The sequence below is a fragment of the Tenrec ecaudatus genome, chromosome 2, assembly GCF_050624435.1.
Source record: "Tenrec ecaudatus isolate mTenEca1 chromosome 2, mTenEca1.hap1, whole genome shotgun sequence".
Lineage (NCBI taxonomy): Eukaryota > Metazoa > Chordata > Mammalia > Afrosoricida > Tenrecidae > Tenrec > Tenrec ecaudatus.
The window spans coordinates 196,526,705-196,549,079 of record NC_134531.1 but is presented as its reverse complement, the minus strand read 5'-3'; the positions used below and the strand labels follow the sequence as shown (position 1 = coordinate 196,549,079).

Genomic DNA, 22,375 nt, shown 5'->3' with positions numbered 1-22,375 from the left:
TTTCTTCCGCCGGCGTTTCCCATTGGAAAGTGGAGCCTCGGAGGCTGAAGGCCGCTGCCATGAGACTCGCGGATTCGGCGCAGCGGTTCCCAGGGCAACGCGCAGGCGCACTTTTTATTTCAGGCTTCAGGCTCTTTCTTATTGTGTCCTGACTGTGATGTGGCGTTTGCGATCTCGCGCCGCAGGCGGAGGCTCCTCGCGGGGCATCCCAGTGGCGCCCAGACACAAAGGCCGCATAGGGAGAGCGGCCGCGGGGTGCGGGGCCAGGGGGAAGGGCGGCGAGGAATCCGAGTGGGCCCGCGTCGCGGTCAGTTCAGGAGGACCTGGTCTCATGCCCCACGCTTCCCGGAATGCTTGTCTAAAATTTAATTTCAAAGAGCTCCATGGAAGACGGCCAGGTGTGAGCATCCTGAGTGTGTACGTGTCTGTGTGTCTGTCTGTGTCTTAGGAGGACTGCAGAAAGCAGTTTTTTGTTCTGGTGATAGCTAACTTTCCATTCAGATCTGATCCTTCTGTGATGAACTCGCTGAATGCGGGAACAACCTCCCCCCGGTTCCTAGCTCCCCCCGGGCCGAGCAGAGGACAAACAGGGTGGCAAAATAATTATGTAGCCCCCTCATCTCCATACACACGTACTTAAACGGGACCCAGTCCGCTTGGGAAGCTAGGAGCCTGAACAGGGAGAGTGGTTGTCTGAGGGACTTTGACAATGAATTCCTAGATACAATCTTACCAGCCTCCTTTTTGAGAAGAAAGAAAACTCTCTCTCACTTCCTCTGCTGCCCTGCCCACGCCGGAGGTATGGAGGATTTAACTTAGATGCTACAGGAGAGAAGTGCGGTCAAATCGCGCAGTGAGTGCTTCACTGGACGAATGGAAGCAGTGGGAATAAAGAATTCACTGCTTTGGAGTGTCGGAGGACTCCCAGAATGTAAACGTGCACCCGCCTCCCTCTGGATTGCACCCGCCTCCCTCTGGATTGCCGTGACCCCCCCTCCCCCCTCTTCTCCTCATCACAGGTGTGTAAGACTTTCTAGCCAGAGGAGTCTAACAGCTACAAAGCTGCAGACCTGTGCTCTTTCCTGAGAGGACTCATGGCAGAAGGAGGAATGGATGTCAGGCATCTGCCATTTGTGGTCCAGGTACGTGTGGTTTCCACCCTAAATTGTTCTCTAGATTTTAAAAAGGTGGGCAGGTTTCTTTCCCCTGACCAGGAGCTTTGCTCCCATTCTAGTCTCACTCAGAGACCTGACCCCTCCACCTCCCATTAGGCTCATCGAGTGGATGGTGGAGCTAAGTGCGGTTGGTGGCAAAGTGGCAGGTGGGACAAGAACACAGGTGCGGGTGATAGGAGAACCAGCCCACTTTCTACTAGCCAGTAAGATTAGAGGTCTGTGGTACTAAGGCAAACACTTGAGAAAATTGAGACATGAGAGAAATGGAAATTCTTGCTTGGCAAGTGAGATTTACTGAGTTTTTTAAAAGGCAACATTTTTAAAAAAATAGTTTTATTGGATACCAATGAAATTATTCAAGTGTAATGGCTTCCAAGTTCAAAAATTCCTCTTTATTATGGAGTTGACTTTGAGATGGACAGCATTCATTTAAATGTCTATTAAATGTGTATGCTTCTCTACATTTAAACCTTTCCAAAACAGTGCTCTGTGACAGAAATCACTGGGAGGGAAGAACAGTGGGTGGAAAGTGCCATATTCACCCCAGTCACAACCCAGCTGTTGCTCACATGCCATGTCTTTTCATGTATGACTCATTTTGGAGGGCCTAATTTTAGCATCATTTTTTGTGTAAAACTCCTCTCTACATTGAAACCTGTGACCTAACCTTTTCCTCACATGTATTGTCTTATGTTTATAAGCTGCCTTAACTTAGGTGCTATTCAACAGACATATACTATTAAGGATTTTAAATGTGCCAGGTGTTATAATATATGCCAAATATACAAAGTTGAACAATAGCCCCCGACAAATTGCTTCTTGGGTTGTTTTAGCAAGTGTTTCATGATTGCCTGTTTTGAGCAAGGCTTTGGATGTAGGAAACAGAAACTTAATTCAAATTACCTTAAGCAAAAGCATGTATTGATTAGAGTCTCCTCCAAAATCCAAAAGAAAGGATGTCACTGAAGTTGAACTATTGAAATGAGATCTGAAATAGAATCTAGAAAACCTTAAAAGGATTTTTCTCCTGGACCCTGGACTCTCTTCTCTGTGCTTTTGCTTAATTCTTTCTCAACGTATACTAGCTCTCTTTGCTTCCCAACCAACCAGCAGGACCGTAGCTATAACAGCTACTAAGTTTTACATGGCAGATTTGAAGTATCCTGAGAGAGACTATTTTTACTCTGTCCTCATTTTAGAGTTTCCAAGGAAAGACCCAGTTGTGATCAGAGGGTGAGCCAGATCACATTCTGCAGAATGAGTATTCCCATGGGAACCATGAACGTGTGCTGGGAGTGAGCAGGCGTTGCTGAGCAGCAATAATATATAATTGGTACATGGGTCTTTTCTAAATGCTGGGAAGACAAGGTGAATATAGAAATTATCCATAGTTTCTTTGAATTAACAGTCCTGGCCAAAAGTAAAATAAAAATGGCAATAGGAGCAGTCAGAAAAGTTATTGCTGAGGAGAGGATGTCTCAACTGAGACCCGAAGTAGACTTTGTGTTGAAAAGATGGGCAAAATAAACAGTCGGTGTGAAGTCTGATACTGAGGAAGCATCTCTTTTCAGTAATATATATTTCTACAATGTGGGGGAGGAATGTCTAATGCAGTGCTAGGCCCCTAGGCATCCCTTAAGAAGTGCTTAACGTCGCAGAACACCAGCTCCTTGTACATTAACAATCCTGTGGATCTCAACAAACTGCAGTATCAGCTTTTCCCTGAGCTCGATGTGAAGGGGCAGCCCCAGTCAACAAGTATGAGTTTGCTGTTACAGGAATCAGTGACATTCAAAGATGTGGCCGTGCTCTTCAGCCAGGATGAGTGGGGACACCTGAATCCTGCCCAGAGGGCCCTGTATAAAGATGTGATGCTAGAGAACTACAGCAACGTGGCATCACTGGGTAAGATGAGGAACCTCTGAAGATGTAGCTACAGATCTAAGGCCCTCTGGAATCCTTGGTTCCAGAGTGGCACAATGAATAAATTACTGTCTGCCAATCAAAAGGTTGGAGGTTTGAGTCTACCCAGAGGCACCAGGCCTGATGACCTGTTTGTGAAAAAGTATCCATTGAAAACCTTGTGAAGCACAGTACTGCTTTAATCCACATGAGTCTCTGTGACTCAGAATTGGTTTAATGGCAACTGGTTTGGGTTGATCGGGCCCCTTAAACTGGTACCAATTAGAAGACTGACTTGGGATTTGGCCAGTTGAGAATGGTGTCTTCAAGACTGCTACTTACCTACGCATTCTGGCAGAAAAGGTAGTGGAAAACAGACTATCAGGCCCAACCTGTATATCCTCCTTCAGGGAGCGTGATGAGCCCCATCCACCTATCCTCTATTAACTTTTCTGGTCCTTCCTATCAATAGTCCTTTCCAGGAAGTTCTGAGAACCATGTCTCGTTCTGACAGTAATGTTATCTCTGCTATGAACAGATATGGATTATTTTGTTTCCCTCAAAACAGGACTTTTAGAAACCAAACCAGATACATTTTCCCAGATGAGAAAAGGGGAAGCCTGGATGCTGGAGGACCCCTCGGCACGCTCCTGTCTTGGTAAGACTCAAAGCTAGGGAGGCATTAGGAAGAATTCAGCTGGTCATGGTTACTGTGGCAGCTCAGCAATTGTGCCAGCCCGGTGCATCAAAAACTGTCTTTCCCCTGACTGTGCATCTCTGTACATGGTTACTGCATCTGTCCCAGTGTCTGTTTATCAAACTGTGGCACTTCTTTGTTCTATGTAGTTTGCATCTCCTTTGACCTTTCCACGTTTTTTCATTTCTGCTAATGAGAAGGTGCCTGCTTTATGCTGGGACTGTATATTGCTTTGTAGACAGTTTTGTCCTTGTGGTTATTATTGTTGTTTTAAGAGTCTTCATCTGCTGTAATCTGCTTGTTTATAAGTACTACAATGTAAACATCCTTTTGCTTCTGAAATCACATAGGATTACAAATATCAGTGGCTTCGAGGGTTAAGACCCAGCTTTCATGTACCCATAGGTATCTCCTCTTCCAGCTAAGTATGCCACTGCATCCCCTGCTTTACCAAGCACGGTACCCTTACCCAGGGACAAGGCCCTCCTGAAGCATGGCCAAGTATGTTGCCATCTTCGAGTCTAAGGAGTATTCCTTCTATACTTCTGAGACAGTTCTGTTCTGGTAGTCCATGGTACCAGTATATCCAATAGTAATTTCAGTAGAAGAATATTAAATAGTTTTCACCAATGCTGTAATTCAAATGCACCTGTTCTTCTACTGTAGTCTCTGTTTAGATAACTATTTTAATCATAGTAATAAAATTCATTCTGATAGCTTTTCTTTTTAATACTTCTCTTATCTGGACTATAAGATAAAGTAGAGGGAGGAGAGAGTTAGCATTTTTGAGCACATGAGAGCCAGCATGCAATAGGTGATTATGGAAGCATTTATAACTGTTAGGAGCTGTTGAATTGGTTCTGCTCATAGTGATGCTGTGTGCAGCCGAATAAAGCTCTGCTTGCGCTTGTACCATGCGCATAATTGTCATATTTGACTTCATTCTTGCACCCACTGCGCCAACCCATCTCATTGAGGGCCTTCCCTTTTGCTGACCTCCAAGCACAGTGTCCCTCTCCGGGGCACGTTCCTCCTGATAACCTATACAACATATGAGACCAATTCTCACCATCCTGCTGCTAAGGAACATCCTAGGTGTACTTGTTCTGAGATTCATTTACTCTTCTGGCAGTCCACAGTACTTTAACTATTCTTCACCAGTACCATAATTGAAATGCATCAATTCTACTTCAGTCTTCTTGATTCATTGTCCAAGTGTCATATGTATATGAAGCGATTGAAAATACCATGGCTACACTATTCGATCCTTGCAACCTGTGAAGCAAAGATCACATTTTACAGAAAACTGAAACTCAGAGTGTTTATCATCTTAGTTATTGAGTGCTGTTAGGAAAGAAATAAGGAGCCCTGGTAGTGCAATGGCTTGTACATTGGACTACTAACCCAAAGGTTAGCAGTTAGAATCCACCAGGCATGCCTCTGTTCCCTTCAAGATTCACAGCCTCGGAAACCCAAGGGGGCAGTTCCACTGTGTCCCACAGAGCCATTGTGCATCGGAATTGGCTTGATAGCAGTAAGTTTGGTTGGGTTTGGATGGCAGACATATGTTAGGAGAACCGAAGTCCAAATCCAGGGAGTTAGCTTTTCTGTCAGTTTATCCATGTCCACAAAATTCCTGTTAGGATTTTGATAAGAAGCAGACTAAATCTGTAGGTTAATTAGGGACAATGACAAGTACTCTACTAATCAGTACTTTATTTAATTAACATGATATGCTACCATATATACTTGAGTGTAAGCCGACCTGAATATCAGCCAAGGCACCTAATTTTACCACAAAAACTGCATTAAAAATGTGCTCAAAACCTCAGCTTATACACAAGTATATGTGGTTTATCCCTACATTTATTTAGATTTTTCTTAATTTCCATTTCTCATTTTTGTTGTTCTTACAGTGTAGAATTCTTAGATATCTTTCTTTATGCTTATAAGTATTTTATTTTTGACAGAATTATAATATAAACATCTACTGAAAATTATTTTCTAATTGTTCTAGGTGTATAGCTATATCATTTGTTTTTATAGGAGCCCTGGTGTCACAGTGGGTCGAGCTTTGCATTGGTGGTTCAAGTCCACCAACTGTTCCACTGGTGAAAGATGAGGCAATCTGCTACCATAAAGACTTACAATCTCAGAAACCCTATGGGGCAATTCTACTCTATCCTGTAGCTCTACTGTAAGTCAGTATTGACTAGACAGCATTGGCTCTTTTAAAAAATTAGATCTAATTTACAGATCTTATTTCTATCAACTTTTCTAAATTATCTTATTGTCTCTAGAATCTATTGTGATTTTTCTTTCTTTTCCTTGTATGGGTTAAGATCTCTGGTACAATATTGAAGAGAAATGGTGATCATAGAATACTTACTTCGTCTCGGTCACAGAGGAAGATTTTCAATATTATACCAGTAAATGTAATATATAGTGTAGATTATTTTGGAGGTAGTTGTTAACTGATTAAGGAGTTCTCCTAGCCTGTTATGAGTTTTTATGATGACTAGGTATTGAGTGGGTCCCTGAGTGGCATAAAAGGCTTATGCTTGCCCACCAACTAACAACGTGGCTCTTTGAACCCCCTCAGCAGCGCCATAGAAGAAAGGCCTGGGGGTCTGCCTCTGTACAAACAACAGTCAAGAGACCCTGTACAGCAGCCCTGTCCTAACACACATGGTCATCGCATGTCAGAACTACTGGACTGCAACAGGTTTTTAATTGTAGAATTGCATCAGATGTCTTTCCCCACAGCTATTGAAATAGTAGATTTTCTTCTGTATTGTTTTACTGTGGTAAATATCACTGGGTGGCTTCGATGTAATGGCAGCCTTGACTTCAACTTGGTTGTGATATATTTTCCTTTTTCATATCCTTGTAGACCTCTTCCTAATATTTTGTTTAGGAATTTGCATCTGTGTTTATGAAAGAGAATGGGCTTCAATTTTACGGTTTTTTAATGTCCTCATGAGGTTCTGGTAGACTGAATTAACCTCAAAAACAAGTTTGAAAATGTCCCTTATTTGTCACTTTGGATCAGTTTGGGTAAGATTTGGTATTACAGTTGACTCTTGAACAACTTGGCTTTGAACTGCAAGCTCCCACTTGTACACAAATTGTTTTTCCTATTGCTAGTGCATTGATCTCAAGTGTTAATCATCTTCACATGAACAGTCCATCTCTTCAGGGAAGCGTATGTACATGTAGGTGAGCCTACTAGGAGCCCTGGAGATGTAGCAGTTATGCGGTGGACGACTAATCGCAAGGTCAATAACCACCAGTTCGAAACCACCAGCCGCTCCTTGGGGAAATGAGTAGGCTTTTGATTCCCATGAAGAGTTAAAGTCTCACAAACCCACGGGGGAAGTTATACCCTGTCCTGTTTGATCACAAAGAACCAGAATCAATTTGATGGCAGTGAGAGAGAGAAGTGGGCCTGCACAATTCAAACTGTGTTGTTCAAGAGTCAACTGTACTTCTTAGTCAATGTTCAGAAGAATTCACTAGTGAAGCCATGTTGCTCTAAAAATTTCTTTATGAGAAGATTTTAAATTAAAAATTCTATTTCTGTATTAAATATGAAGATATACAGAATTTAGTTTTTTCTTGTGTCATTTTTATTATAGTATACCTTTAAGGGAACTTGAGTCACTTAAAATGTTAAATTTATACCCAAAATGTTGCTTCTCTGTATTCTTGTCTTATGTCACTTTGTGGACTCTGTTTAATAATACCTTTATTATTCTTGATATTGGTAATTCATGATTTCTCTCTTTGGTTTTTCTTGGTAAAGGCCTAGTTTTCATTAATTTCTGTTTTGTTTTGTTTTTAATTTTTCCTTTCTTTGTCTTTTGGTATTAATTGGTTGTTTTCTTTATAAGTGTTTGAGATTGATACTTCGATCATTAATTTTGAACATATATGGAATATGCATATGTACACATTTCCTTCTAAACATGTGTATAACTTCTAAAAATTCTAATTAATCATTCATTTTCTCATTTTGTTGTGTTATTATCTTTTTGTATATATTCTGAAGTATTTTAGACATATGACTTTTACATACATTTTTGCATCCCATAAGAGAGTCAGCATTAGAAAATGTTTTAAGTGTACTTGGAAATATGTATTCTATCATTGTTAGTTTTAGTGGTTTAAGTACATAAAGGGTCTTTATCTATTTTGTATTTTTTTGTCTTCATTCAATTTTCTGTTAACATGTTACCTTCTGATTAGATACCTGACATTAGACAAGAACGAGTTGAGAGCTCTGCATGATGTTATGTTTTTTGCAGGCAAAAATTACCCTTTCATCTCATAGTCAGCTAGACAATAAGCAAGCACATTTAATTGAACTACAGTCTGTGTTAGCTGGAATTGGGAATGCAGTTCTTGCCCACATTCGTAGCTTTTAGACTTTTAGGAGTCACAACTGAGAGGATTCCATGTTTATTATGATCTCTCCTTGGAAGGTCTTGAACTCCAAATTTTCATACTAGAATTCTGTAAGGTTATATCATCTTCTGGTTTCCCTTTAGCATTAATGTCTTGCCCTTGAAAAACTTAACAATTCAGAAAACTCTTTGAGGTGAAGACACTAACTGTGAGGATCACTATTTTTTTTTCTCCTCTATACCCTAGTATATCAATTTTGTACCTCTAAATGACATTGGATGCCTTATGGCAGTTTGGGGTTATTTTATTGTTTTTAATTTAATTATTCCAGTTTTCTGCAAGTATTGGTCTGCCACACACAACTCTTTCTTGACTGGAGTGAAAGTCAATCTATAAAATTAGATAAACTCATTGCTATGGCATCTACACCAACTCATAGCAACCCTTCATGAGATTGCCAAGATTGCAGATCTTTACGAGAACAGACAGTCTCTTCATTCTCCCACAGAACAGCAAGTGGTTTTGAGCCATTGGCGTTGTAGTTAGCAGCCCAACACCCAACTCACAGCGCCACCGGAAAATACTGATATGTAACTTTGACTCTTCTTTGTTTTTATTCTTGGCTCAATGAGATTTTAGTCCTAAAATGTACCAGTGTTTAACTTTTCTTTTCAAATAAGTAAAGGTGTTTTGATCTTTGAGGACTGTTTAATAGCCTTTTGTACAATATTTTCTGCAGGTACTGGAAAGGAAAAAGGACAAGGAGTTATGTTCTTGATAGGACTTCATAGTAACTTTTGCATCATCTGTGCTAAATCTCTGGTGCTTACCATTATGTATTAAGATGGAGTCTTACATAAAATTAACCTAAAGATGATTACTCACAAATCAGTCTGAAACACTGAAGTGCGATCCAGATTCTTTGTTTTCATTAAGAGACTGATAAAACCAAGTGAGGTTCTTGAGTCAGAGGGAATTTGTGTTTGTGGAGAAGAAGAATTTTGTCCAAGAATTCATGGAGCAGTCTCCTATCCCAGTAGCACAGGCTCATTTCTATTAGCCAGGGTTTTCCTTTTCCCTAGATTGAGGCTTCTTTCTCCTGGACACATTGCATGTATCCTGGCAGATTTGTGGTTCTGTTTCCAAATTCCCTATGCTCATTGCAGTTCCTTATTTTACATTTTTTATTACATATGTCATGCCTTTCAAATAGGTTACTATATGGGTTCAGCTTCTTCACAAGCAGGAGGTGCCCTAATTAATTTCTAGATAGGAACCTTTCACACAGTATTTTCAGTAGCCTACCTTTTTTGTTGTCCATCTGGGTAATAATATGACCATTAAAAAATGTTAGCATTCGTAGTTATTCTTAAGTAGAAATCTTTTTCTGCCAAGCATTAATCTCTAGTTTCAGTAGCTTCTTAAGCTTGCATCTGACTTATTTGTTTAAAAGATCACATCATTAAAGTAGAGCAGAATATATATATATTTTCTTATCATTTAACATGGTATGTGATGTATACCAGTTTTGATGCTTAGAAGTCTGACAATATGTCTAAGATTAGCAAGAGAATAAATGTACTAATCATTCCAGAGCTCCCAAGCTCCCAAGCTCTGCTGTTTCACACATTATATAGTACATCAGTTCTTTCCTGTCTTTATCTTCACTTTAATGCTGTAGCATGCTTGTCACCAGTAAAAAATGTATATCAACCCCACTGCATGTTTGACTAGGGTAAAACAAACTTTTTAAATTTTTATTGTCTTTCAGACTGGACAACTATGCTTGTGAGTAAGAAATCTACATTCAAGGCAGATATTCCTGATGAAGAATTGGATCCGTGGAAGATAAAGGAAAGATTCACTAGGGAGTGTCATTTGAAATGTGATAGACTATTAGAAGAGAAACACAGAGGTGAGGCGATAAATTTCCAGCAAATAGTAATTACTCACCAGAAAACACTGTGTGAGGTTGGTGCCCAGGAGCATAATGAATCTGGGAAGGACTGTACCATGAGTTCATCTTTTATTCAAAGTCAGTCTAACAAAAAAAAATTTGAGTGTTTTGAGTGTGGGAAAATCTTCTCTAATAATTCAACCCTTAAAAAACACTCGAAAATTCATACTGAAAAACCAGATACAAATCTGAAAACACGTATCAAAGAGAAACGATATGAATGTAGAGAATGTGGGAAAGCCTTTCACCAGAGTACACACCTTATTCATCACCAAAGAATTCACACTGGGGAAAAACCTTATGAATGTAAGGAATGTGGCAAAGCCTTTTCAGTGAGTTCCTCACTTACTTATCATCAGAAAATTCATACTGGAGAGAAACCTTTTGAATGCAACTTATGTGGAAAAGCTTTTATCCGAAGTATACACCTTTCCCATCATTATAGAATACATACTGGAGAGAAACCTTTCAAATGTAATATATGTGAAAAAGCTTTTGTCTGTAGGGCACATCTTACCAAACACCAGAATATTCATAGTGGAGAGAAACCCTATAAATGTCATGAATGTGGGAAAGCCTTCAATCAGAGCACAAGTTTTCTTCAGCATCAGAGAATTCATACTGGAGAGAAACCTTTTGAATGTAATGAGTGTGGGAAGGCTTTCAGGGTGAATTCTTCACTTACTGAACATCAGAGAATCCATACTGGAGAGAAGCCTTACAAGTGTAGTGAGTGTGGGAAAGCTTTCAGGGATAATTCGTCCTTTGCTCGACATCGGAAAATTCATACTGGAGAGAAGCCATACAGATGTGGTTTGTGTGAGAAGGCCTTCAGGGACCAATCAGCCCTTGCCCAACATCAAAGAATTCATACTGGGGAAAAGCCTTATACATGTAATATTTGTGAGAAGGCCTTCAGTGACCATTCCGCTCTTGCTCAACATAAAAGAATTCATACTAGAGAAAAACCTTACAAGTGTAAAATCTGTGAGAAAGCCTTTATTCGCAGCACACACCTTACTCAACATCAAAGGATCCATACAGGAGAGAAGCCCTATAAATGTGATACATGTGGGAAAGCCTTCAACCAGACTGCAAACCTCATTCAACATCAGAGACATCATATTGGAGAAAATGGCAGGAATGCATTTTCTATAGAAAAGCTTTGAGACTGGGTATATAATTAAATGTCACCTAAACTATAGAATAGCTGAAAGCATGCATTAAAGAGTCGCTGTAGCTTCACAAAATTATGAGATTTGAAAATGAGATGGCAAACTCTCCTCATGGTGTAGTATTGACTCAATTGAATTAACACTGTTTGATTAGTCTGAATTGCTAAGTATCTAACCCAAAATGGAGACTCACTAATGACAGAAATGACTGAGAGTTGCCACCTCTAATGGAATCCTTAGTTCTCTCTTCACCCGTAATCCAGGCATCGTTTAAGCAAAGTACCCATGCAGCAGCTCAGTAATTATTTAAAATATACTGCATACTTTCTATGGCAGTCGCTCTTTTATCAGATCACCACAGTCTGTGTCTACTAGCTGCTTATTGAGTTATTCTGAGACAATTTATCTCAATGTTGTCTCTATGTACTGACTTCACTGTGAATATTATGTTCTTTATTGCCACTTCATTTGCCCTTGAAGAATGGTTATCTGATTTCAGACATAGTCCATGCTTCTGATTGTAGCACCCAAACCCAGTTTTAAGAATTCAGGATCCCTGTCTAGGGGCACAAATTTGTTCAAAATTCTTGATTTCCCATTTTTTCATGTGCTCCAGTGACTCTGATTATGGGTGATATCTACAAAAGGGGGCTTAGTCTATATTACAGTAGCACAGGTTTCCTGGTGTTCTGTGGAAAGGGAAGTCTCCCCTGAGGTGATATGTGAAGGGACAAAGCACATAAAGATTAAAGATGGTGAGAATTGTACTAAAGGGCTAGAGTAAATCAATGGTTGTTGTTGTTGTTGACCACTTGTTGATCCATGTTGCTAAGCACTGTCAGAATGTCTTTGAATAGTGGAATGTCTACATGGAGGGGAAGAAATGATCACTTTCAAATGCAAAACAAATTCAAAGTACTTAGCTTTCCTATGAACATGTTTAATATCTTCAGAAACCTAAACAAAAGGGCAAGAACCAGAGTGTAGAAGCTCAATATTATGTGAGTAGAAAACATAATGTGCACAAAAAGGAGTTTCTAGCCAAAGAAACAGTGGATTGGAGCACTGTGAGAACTAGTCGTGTGTGTGTGTGTGTGTGTGTGTGTGTGTGTGTGTGTGTGTGTGTGGTCTCCAACCGCTTATGTTGGCTGCTCATTGGGAATGCACCACATTTAGATGGCTGGGACCCCTACATCTGTAGGTGAGCATGCCCCTGATTGCTGTATTCATTGTACCTAACTACCAAACTAAAATGAAACTCATTGCCATTTAGTCAATGCCAACTCAGAGCAACCTTACAGGACAGGGTACAACTATCAGTGTCCTGAACTCACACATATTCATTGCAGCTTCACAGCCAACAACCCCTTATTTCATAATAAATTTGGAAAGCCCATGCTCACTGAATTCAATACTATCTACATGCCCTACCAGATACTATCATCACCCATACCCCACATCCCAGGGAAACATGTTTCCAAGCATAGTGCTTTTATTTCTCTTGCTTTTAATAATAATTACTGCCACATAGGAGCCCTGGTGGTGTAGTGGTTGCTCATTGGGCTGCTAACTGCAAGGTCAACTGTTCAAAACCACTAGCTACTCCATGGAAGAAAGATGAAGGTTTCCCATAAAAAGTTACAGTCTTGGAAACTCACAGGGGCAGTTCAACCCTATCCTATAGGGTCACTATATAAAGCTGCATCAACTCCATGACAGTCAAGTTTGGTTTTGGTTGTTTTTACTGCTACTTAATATGTGCATGCCGTTGAGATAGCTCCCTAGGGAAAGGCCTTCCAGTTTAAGAGCCCCGTTCCTTCCTGTGATAGACTCAGGAGCAGTGCCTCCACTCAAATCACTGCAACATGAGGACTTCCATCTGAAAGCTCAGCCTACTTTCCCAGAGTTCTCCAGTCAGTCTTGAATCTTTATGAAATTATACATCTAAGATGACTATATATACTTGCTGTTTGGAGAGGCAAAAAGCAAATAAGTGGCCTATTAGGTATGAGTAGTACAACTTGAATATGTTTAAAGTAATACTGCTTGGTCAGGCAGTGGCTTTATTACTTTCTACCACATAGATAAATAACTTATTGTATGAACTTAACTAAAGGAGGCAGTTTTTGAGCGCCATTTTGTATTCTTTTGCAAAGTAATGTGACTACACAGACAATCTGACCTGCCCACCATCAATCTTTCTGACCTAACCCCTTAAAGTGAATATTTGCGAACCCGGAAATAGAATTCCTTAACTACAATCTCTTTTGTCAGGTGATCTGCTTGGTGTAAGACATTTCAACAAATCTTGGCTTTGTTCTACAGTACTATTGAACAGATTAATCCCAAGATAAACAATGATTCCTAGATAAAGTAGTTCATTCCATCCCTTCCTTTTCTAGTCTCACCACCTAGGCACTTTCTGTGACAAGCTGTAGGTCACTACTTAGAACCCTTCAAAGGCACAAAGTTTGAAAATGTTCCATTTTTAGCAGCCCCCCTCTTCACCCATCCAGCCCCTCTTCCACCAATGCATGTTATACTTAGTGCACAAAGGCTCTGTAACCCGCACTCCTGTCAGTGCCATCAAGTGATGAGGAATCTGCCTGCAGCAGAGGATGTGCTGGACTTACACATGGCCCCGCCTCCCTACCAGCCTCAGCATGACTACAGAAAAAATAAGCTAGAGAAGACAACCCACGACTCCTGTATCAGAGCTTTCCTAGCACACGACCCGTCCAGTGGCCAGACTCATTGAATGTGCCAACTCCACTCTGCCTAGGGGAAGAGGTTAAATAGATTAGCATTTAGACTTTGTCTCATTCTTCACATCTGTGGGCTCCTGTGAACAATCACTAAGACTCCTGCGCTGTAGCGAGAAAATTACTCCAGGTTTCACCTTCTCATTTCCCTCATTCTCTTTTGTCCAGTCTTCCCCATTCCCACCTGATTGATTTGAGCTGAGTTCCGCTTAACGTTGACAGTGACATCTCCCAAAGGTGGTGTCCTCTTTCATATACAATGATTGCTTTCCAAACCACCCTTGGCCCTCCAGCAGACTCAAGCTTCAGGATTAAAGTGCTGAAGCCTCAAAGACTGAACAGGATAACCTTAAACTGTATGCAGGATTTGGGTTGTGAAAACAATTTGCTCGATATTTAACTCCATTCATCTAAGAATATCAGTCTCCAGCTATCTAATCCTGTTATTCCCTTTGTAGTCTGTGTTAACCTCCCCTATACTACTAGATCAGCCATCAAGACGATGAAAAATAAAGTGGCCGAGTTCCATTGTAACCTCTCAAAGTGATTATCTCCTTCAACACCAAATACATTTTTAATAATATCTCTACTCATGTTTTTCTGCCAGTTTTTTTTTAATAATGACACTTGGGTTTTAATTGTAGTGACTTAAAAAAATCATTTTATTGGGGGCTCATACAACTCATCACAATACACACATCCATTGTGTCAAGCACATTTGTACATTTGTTGCCCTCATTCATTCTCAAAACAGTTTCTTTCTACTTGAGCCCTTGGTATAAGCTCCTCATTTTCCCCCTCCCTCCCTCAAAAACCCTTGATAACTTATAATTATTATTTTTTTCTTGTCTTACACTGTCTGACATCTCCCTTCACCCACTTTTCTGTTGCCCATCCACCAGGGAGGTGGTTATATGTAGATCATTGTGATCAGTTCCCCCTTTCTCCCCCTCCCCCCACTTTTCCCTTATTCTCCTGATGTCGCTACTCATTACTTGCCCTGGGGGGGTATCTGTCCTGGATTCCCAGTGTTTCCAACTCTTATCAATACCAGTGTACATTCTCTGGTCTAGCTGGATTTGTAAGGTAGAATTGGGATCATGATAGTGGAGAGGGTCGGGGACAGCTTGTTTTGGTTTTTTTTACTAAAGGATGTCTCACTTATGCTAATGATCACATTGCACGTGCCAGTACTTGTCAATATTGACATACTGTCAGTGTTCTGTGTGTTATCCTTTATATCATATATCACTATCATTTAAAAAGTTGCCATAAAATCAGTGTATCTCTTTGAAACTAAAAATGAAAAAGTGCCCAGCATTGTAAGATTCAAAAGTTGCATTTTTGTTACATAATTATAATATATATCACTAAGACATGGCCAAAAGCTATGCTTCCAAGTATTTTTTTAGGGCCATCTCCTACCTGTCTTATCCCAGAAATGATAGTGTTCAGGGAGTGGAATATAAAAGGCTATCTCTTGCTCACTGGGTAAAAGAGGTGACATTTGAAGGTATACTTGTGCCAGATACTTTAGTAATATACTTTGCACATATTAACTCATTTAACCCTCACACTTTTGAGACAGATAATATTCCTGTTTGAAAGTTAAAGAAAAGGGGTTAGAAACTCCAGAAGTAAGACAGCTGGCAAAGGGTGAATCAAGGATTTATCCCCAGGTGGCAGAGTTCTAGATTACATGACCTTAATCATTGCAACAGAGAGCCACATAGACGTTAAAATTGGACTGGTGTGTGGGTGGGTGGCATGGCTGTGTGCAGTCCCTGGTCTTGTAATTGTGCTTCCTGATACAGTTTTCCACACAGAGGCTTGAAGCCTTTTCTTCAAGGCCTATTGGGAAAGTTTGAAAGAATCCAAGTGTTATTCCTACCTACGACTCCACAAACCATGGGTTCACAAACACATTCCTGAAAATATTGTCCTGTGACATCTCCTGGGCATGAGGTAAACATGACAGATCCTGGACCCAGGTCAAATGAGAGCGTTTTCACTAGGATTACCTATTTTGGTCTTGTTTGAAAGTTGAAAAGTTGGGACTTAGTCAGCTGATAAGTAGAGGAAAGTAGCCATTGCCTTACTAAATCATTTCTGTCAAGCATAATATGCAGTAGTTATGTATTCATATAGTTACTTAATCCTAGGGGTAGGCAGGTATTATATAATGGCACCAATAAATGTGTCAAGTTAGTAAATGAACTTCAATTATTTCATATATATATATATATATATATTTGTTGAAGCCTATAGTGGATCTGACACATCCCTTTGAAATAAACATGCCTTCTTTATTCTACTAGAAGGTTGTAAAAAGAGATATTTCCAGAGAGTTGCATTATAAGGAAAAATTCTATACCTAGGATGTCATCTCTGCCATTGAGTTGATGCTGACTCATAGAGACCCCATAGGACAGGGTAGAACTGCCCATATGGGCTTCCAGGAAGTGAGTAGAAAGCCACATCTTTCTCCCACTAGGGTATTATAATGTGGTATAAATGTTGGAGAGAAAGGCCTTTGTAATGGTTTTAGCCCATGGATGTTATTCTGTGGATACATAATTTTAAATAATATAGGTTTTTTGATATTGCATAGTACAAAACATGAAATGAATGAAAGAATGTATAGTGAATATATCTTGGTAGAAATTGTCTTGCCAGAGCCAATAGTAGTTGCCAGATTCCCGTATGTCCTGCTAGAGATGTCTATACATGTACAGCAATTCTTTTAAAGCCATAGATGGCAACAGAGTGCCTGGGTGGTGCAAAGGGTTTACATGCTCAGCTGCTGGCCAAAAGGTTGGCAGTGAGAGTCTACCCAGAGAGATCTCAAAAGGAAGACATGGTGATCTACTTCCAAAAACTCAGCTATTGAAACCTAGAGAGCACAGCTCTATGCTGAAACACGTGGTGATGTCGTGAATAGGAATGGGCTCGAGTAACTGGTTTTATTGGTAGTAGAAAATTAGATAATGCTATTCTAAATTTTGCCGTGTGTATTAACATGTCAAAATTCTCTCCAGGTGAGTATATATGGAGTTGCCTCATTCTTTGTACCAGCTGCAAAGTAGTCTATTGCCTGTGTGCACCTTAATACATTTAGTCATTGGGCCCCAAGTGAGTTACAATTAGGTTGTTTCCAAATTTTCACTATTGCAGATAATAAAGCAATTACTATTCTTATATCACTCCCTACTATGAAAAGTATGCTTTTTAGAGAAAGTTTCTGGAAGTGGGTTGCTGGGTTCAAAGGATGGGTGGTTTTGGTTTGGAATTTAGAGGGTGCTCTCTTTCTCTCCTTCGACACTGCATCTGTATTCGTGGGGAGGAGCTGTGTCCCCCTCTCTTGCCAGCATAGAAGTATGTTTCTTAAGTCTAGTTTTTCTACTTTTCCCATCTGAAAAATGAATGTATCCAGGTCGTTTTATTTTGCAGCTCTTGTACTATGTATTTAGTTGGGTATCTTTCCATGTCTTTAAGAGATATGATGTTGCTTATTCTTGGCTTACTTACTGGCTCTTGTTGTTGTTTTGTCTTTTAATTATTTTAATAGTTTTATTGGCTTAGAATTCATGTACTGTACAATTCAATGGTGTAAATATATTAAAGAGTTGTTCAAGCATCACCACAATCAATTTAGAACAATGTCATCACTCTTGTACCCATAATTATTAGCTCCCTATTACCCCCAACATTCCCTGCCATAGCACTGAGTTGTTAATATAGTTAGTCTCTATGGGTTAGCTATTCTGAATTTCATATAAAGAAAATCATATAAAAACCCAACAATGAAAACAATAGTGAAAAGCCTCAGTCCAAAAGAAAGCAGTCAGAAACTAGAACAAATTAAAAATGGGATGAAGAGGAAAACAAACCTAATTATATCTGCAGCAATGTCATTCTAACGACTCTGTCTGGAGGCAAGACTCATAACATCTCTAGTCAATTCTCCCAGCCCTTTTAAAGGATGTGGAGAGTAGGTGACACTCCTTAGTGAAGAGATGGGACAGAACCTAGGGGCCTTTCAACCAGAACCCCTCCCTAGATAACAGGACTGTCCACTGAGGCCAGGGGACAGGCCCTGACATTCACATTACCTCATCATGTGGAGGACCAGGGGGACTTGCTTTGGGGAGCTATTCCGATGTCTGGCCCAGCCCCCTCTTTGCTCAGATATGTAGTGGTGGGGCTTTTCACACCAGCCTCCTGTCCTCTTTGTGAGTCAGGCCCATGGTAATATCCTTGGGCACAATGGACCTTATATAAATTTTGGAGGCCATTCTTCTCCCAACTACCCCGCCACATCATAATGATGCAGGAGAGGTACTCAAGGTGTGACCCTGAGCAGGCTAAGCAGAGCAGAGCTGGGAAGGAGGAGCCTGGCACAGGAAACCTTCAAAACCAGCCACTGAAAGAGGATGTGTCAAGCAGCACCAGACTGAATGTGGGAGGCAAGGTCACCTACTGAGGGTATCAAGACAACTGCCTTAGGTCACAGCATTAACACCCAAGAAATACTGTCCCCGTGTTCTAAAGTCTCCACAGGGAGACAATGGGCTGTTGATGTCACAAAGGAGGTCTAAGGCACTATGGGAGGGGGAGGCCTGGCCTTGGATGGGGAAGGTCTAAGGGTTAGGGGTGCCTCAGGCTTTTCTGAGACAGCAGCACCAGAACCCCAGCACCAACTGCCGCTCTAGAAATGGCTACTAAGAGAAGAGCCTGGGGCGGGCAAAACCATGGAAGGGGCCATCAAAGGCAGGGGCTCCCCAAGTGGGTAGGCCTTGAGCCACAAAAACAGCATCCACAAGGAAGAAAGGAAGATGGCAGATGGGATGAAGCTTAAAATCAACTCAATGTTAAGATTCAAATGCAGCGCAGATGGTGGGCAACCCCTCAGGGACCTTACCATGTGCTCTGGAGACATGGGGGTGGGGAGCAAGTGGGGAGCCCCACGATGCTCAGGCTGAACCTGGACAATGATAGCGTGACCCAGTGGCAGTGAATCAGGACTCTGAGGAGATGGACCTAACAAGTGGCGAGTGTGGCTGCTAGAGGAAGCCCACGGAAGGAAAGAGGGCAGTGGGGCTGGCAGGACTCCCAAGATAGACCAGGCCGACTGGCTACTAGTAACCACCCTCTTCTGAGAGGGCACAGGAAAGCTAACTCTGTCCGTGAGGGGCAGGCTTTTGTGGGAACTTGACCTTGGTCTCTGTGCCCTTTAAAACCAGAGCAGAGAAGTCCCTAATCCTCTGAGCCTACCCAGCCCAAGGCCAGGGCTTCCCTGGCTTCCTTTGTGACCTCAGCAGCCTGTTGCCACCTTCCTGGTACTCTAGAACGTGGGAGGGGGGGGCAGTATTTCTTGAGGCCCAGCACCAAAACTGAGGCAATTGCTTTGGTCTGGGGTACAGAGTGGTCCTGAGGCCGCCTAGCTCCATGGCTGCTCAGGGAAGCAGCTGGATGACCTCCCAGAAAGGGAGGCCATGCTGGATGTTGTGGCTGACCCAAAATTGTGTTTGCAGGGGCTTTTTGAGGAGTTTTCAGACTACCTGGCTATGAACCAAGAGCCAAACTCCCAGGATTAGTCATCATGTATGCAATGGGGGAGCTCAGTCCTCAGGCTGCCCTTCCCCAGGAAGTTGTGGGCAATGGTTGAGACCCAGGCCCTCAAACCCTTGTGCTGGATCAATGGCAACTTGCAGGTTGCAGCCAATAACAACTGCCTGCAGGAGTCCTGATCAGATGTGTCCTGGCAGGAAACAGAGGCAGTTCCCCTAGAGAGTCCCTGGGTCATGTGAACCTTCACAGCTGGAGATGGGGGTGGGGTGGGGGCAGTGCTCTGGAAGCAGGGGTCTCAGTCTGCTATTGAATCCTGCCCCTCCCTCAGGGATGCCAGAGGTGACCAGGTGTTCCAGGATGCTCACCTAGAAGCCTGGGACAGGCTTCAGTAACCCACACATAGGAGAGTGCAGTCAGGTGCTGGTGAGGCTGGCTGGGGAGGAGAGAGCAGGGAGCAGGTCTCCATGTCTATGGCTTCCTCACCAACCCTGCAATCACCCTTCAGATAAATCATTCCCAGTCCCAGAGCAGGCCGTGCACCTGAGCTAGTGTCATCTCCCACCTTTCCCGCAGCAGCTCCCTTAGGCTTCATCTTGCTAGTCCCAGAAGGTGATGGACACAGCTAGGGGCCGGCCAAGATCACCGCTCAGCAAGGGATGCCATCTGGTCTCCAAGGACTTGACTTACTACAAGACCAGGCCAGTGCATCCTGCAGGGCTCCGCTGCTGCTCTATGGTTCTTCCTGGGGTCTCAGTGTCTTCATCTGCTGAGCTTAGCTGCAGCCTGAGATGCCTTCTGGCGGATGGGTTCTCCCATCCCAGCTGCAACCAGTAGGCAGTACTAGCCATGGCCTCTGCCAAGCTCTGGGACCCCCAGCACCAGAATTTTTTTTCCCTCACAATTTCCAGGTTTTACACTTTATAGGCAGTCCACACAAAAATTGCTATTAAATTACCCACTTCTGTTAGCCCGGATTCACTAGAGAAACAAATCCAGTGACACTTCTGTGTGTAAAAGAGAACCTTATATCAAAGAGTAATTGTATATTAAGAAAAAATCCCAGCCCAGTCCAGATTAGCGCATATGTTTGATACCAATCTATAAAGTCCTCTTTAGACCCACGCAACACATACAATGATGCCAAATGCAGGAAGATCACAGGCCAGTGAGTGAAAAGTCCTGTAGGTCCAATGGTGGCAGAGGCATCTCAGTGTTGGCACAGGTTTCCACATGGCTCCTCAGCATGGTTCCATGTGGCTTGGAGGAATGCAAAGCAGAAAGGGTGTGTGTCCTACCTCGTGGGAGGAAGACATGAACGCTCATGAGGCCATGCCCACACAGAGGCATTATTGGCTATGACCTGAGAGGATACACTCAACCCTTTCACTCAAGTTGATGGGAGATTATGCCACACCCCATTTTTCCACTTTTATTTTGAGAAAATTTACTTTCTTGGAATCATTTTAATGTAAAATGTGAGATAATGTAGCCAATTTATTTATTATTAAAAGATCATTTTATTGAAAGTTCTTACAGCTCTACATTGCCATATTGCCAACTGCACTAATGTCCTGCTAGAGAACAGATTCCAAAGCAGGCACCCCTTCTGCAGAGGAAGGAACCACTTCAGGAGGGCCATCTAAAAATGAGAACCATCTAAAAATGTTTTCCCCTTACCTACATTTGATTTTTCCGTACATCAAATGAGTAGCCAATTTAATTGGCCTGTTTTAAGATGGTTACCTAGTTCTCACAGGACTGTTTACTGACTGAGTCATCATTTCCTGTACAGATTTGAATCGCCACCTTTCTCTTTAATCATATTGCACAGTTATCTAAATGTATCTGTCGTGTAGGTCTGCACAAGCAGTACAACACTTTGAATTGTTGTAGTTTTTAAAAATATGAATTAAGAAATAGATAATTTTATACTGTGTTATGTGATTTCTTGGAATCTGGTTCTTTTCCCTTACATAAGACAATTAGAACTTGATTTTAATATTGGGAAAGTTGTCAATAAACATTTAAATATTTTTCCAATGATCTCCATCATTACACATTATGATTTAAGCTAAACTTTCAATGATGTATGTTCAGACCTTTGTATTCTTCTTCGGGACTAAATTACAAGACAATCTAGTCTAATGAGCTTCTCTTAAGTCAATGCTTTGGCGTGTTTAATCATGTCCACCTTTTTTTTAAGAGAAAAAGACATTTTTTTGTTTTAATCCTTACAAGTTAAGCATATCAGTTAATAATTCACATATTTGGTCCCCAACACTACAAATTATGAAGTACACAAAAGCAACTATGACTTCAGTAACTTGGGCTTATGGTTGGGAAGTTATCTTTAAACTTTTTCAAGAGTAGAAAGCCACGAAACAGCTACAAGTGATAACACTGGGGCATGTCCTGATACTAGAACCAAATTACAGATATTTTGGAAAAAAATGTTTTCTAAATTAAGAATATTATGTATTTTTGAGAATGAATGCTTTTCCTTTGGCTTAAATATTCAACAACCTGAAGTCATTAAACTTAGTTAAAGAGGAACAGCTCCTAAAATCAGTTAAGTGTTCGGGCAAGGAAAATTAGGCATCTTGTATTCAGTGATCCAGGCACAATGTTCAGCTGAATAACACTCCACTTTAGCTGGGCTTGGGAGGAGGCCATGATGGCGACCAGATAGGTATGCCAGGAGCTCCGTGGAGGTTGGTGAGTGGGGAAAG

At 41.4% G+C, this 22,375-nt stretch overlaps 1 protein-coding gene across 4 annotated transcripts; it reads left to right on the top strand.

The window, feature by feature from the left end:
- On the top strand, window positions 1–21,608 carry ZNF454 (zinc finger protein 454). Of its 4 annotated transcripts, none has more exons than XM_075542122.1 (5): window positions 1–398; window positions 1,020–1,142; window positions 2,954–3,080; window positions 3,646–3,735; window positions 9,953–21,607. In XM_075542122.1, exons 2-5 carry the CDS (start codon window positions 1,095–1,097, stop codon window positions 11,305–11,307), a joined length of 1,620 nt encoding a protein of 539 aa, XP_075398237.1. In that variant the 5' UTR covers window positions 1–398; window positions 1,020–1,094; the 3' UTR covers window positions 11,308–21,607. The 4 variants fall into 4 exon arrangements, with proteins under 4 accessions (XP_075398237.1, XP_075398236.1, XP_075398238.1 ...); XM_075542121.1 differs by having other exon boundaries at window positions 2–417; XM_075542123.1 differs by lacking the exons at window positions 1–398; window positions 2,954–3,080 and having other exon boundaries at window positions 9,953–21,608.
- The last annotated feature ends 767 nt before the right edge of the window (window positions 21,609–22,375 follow it).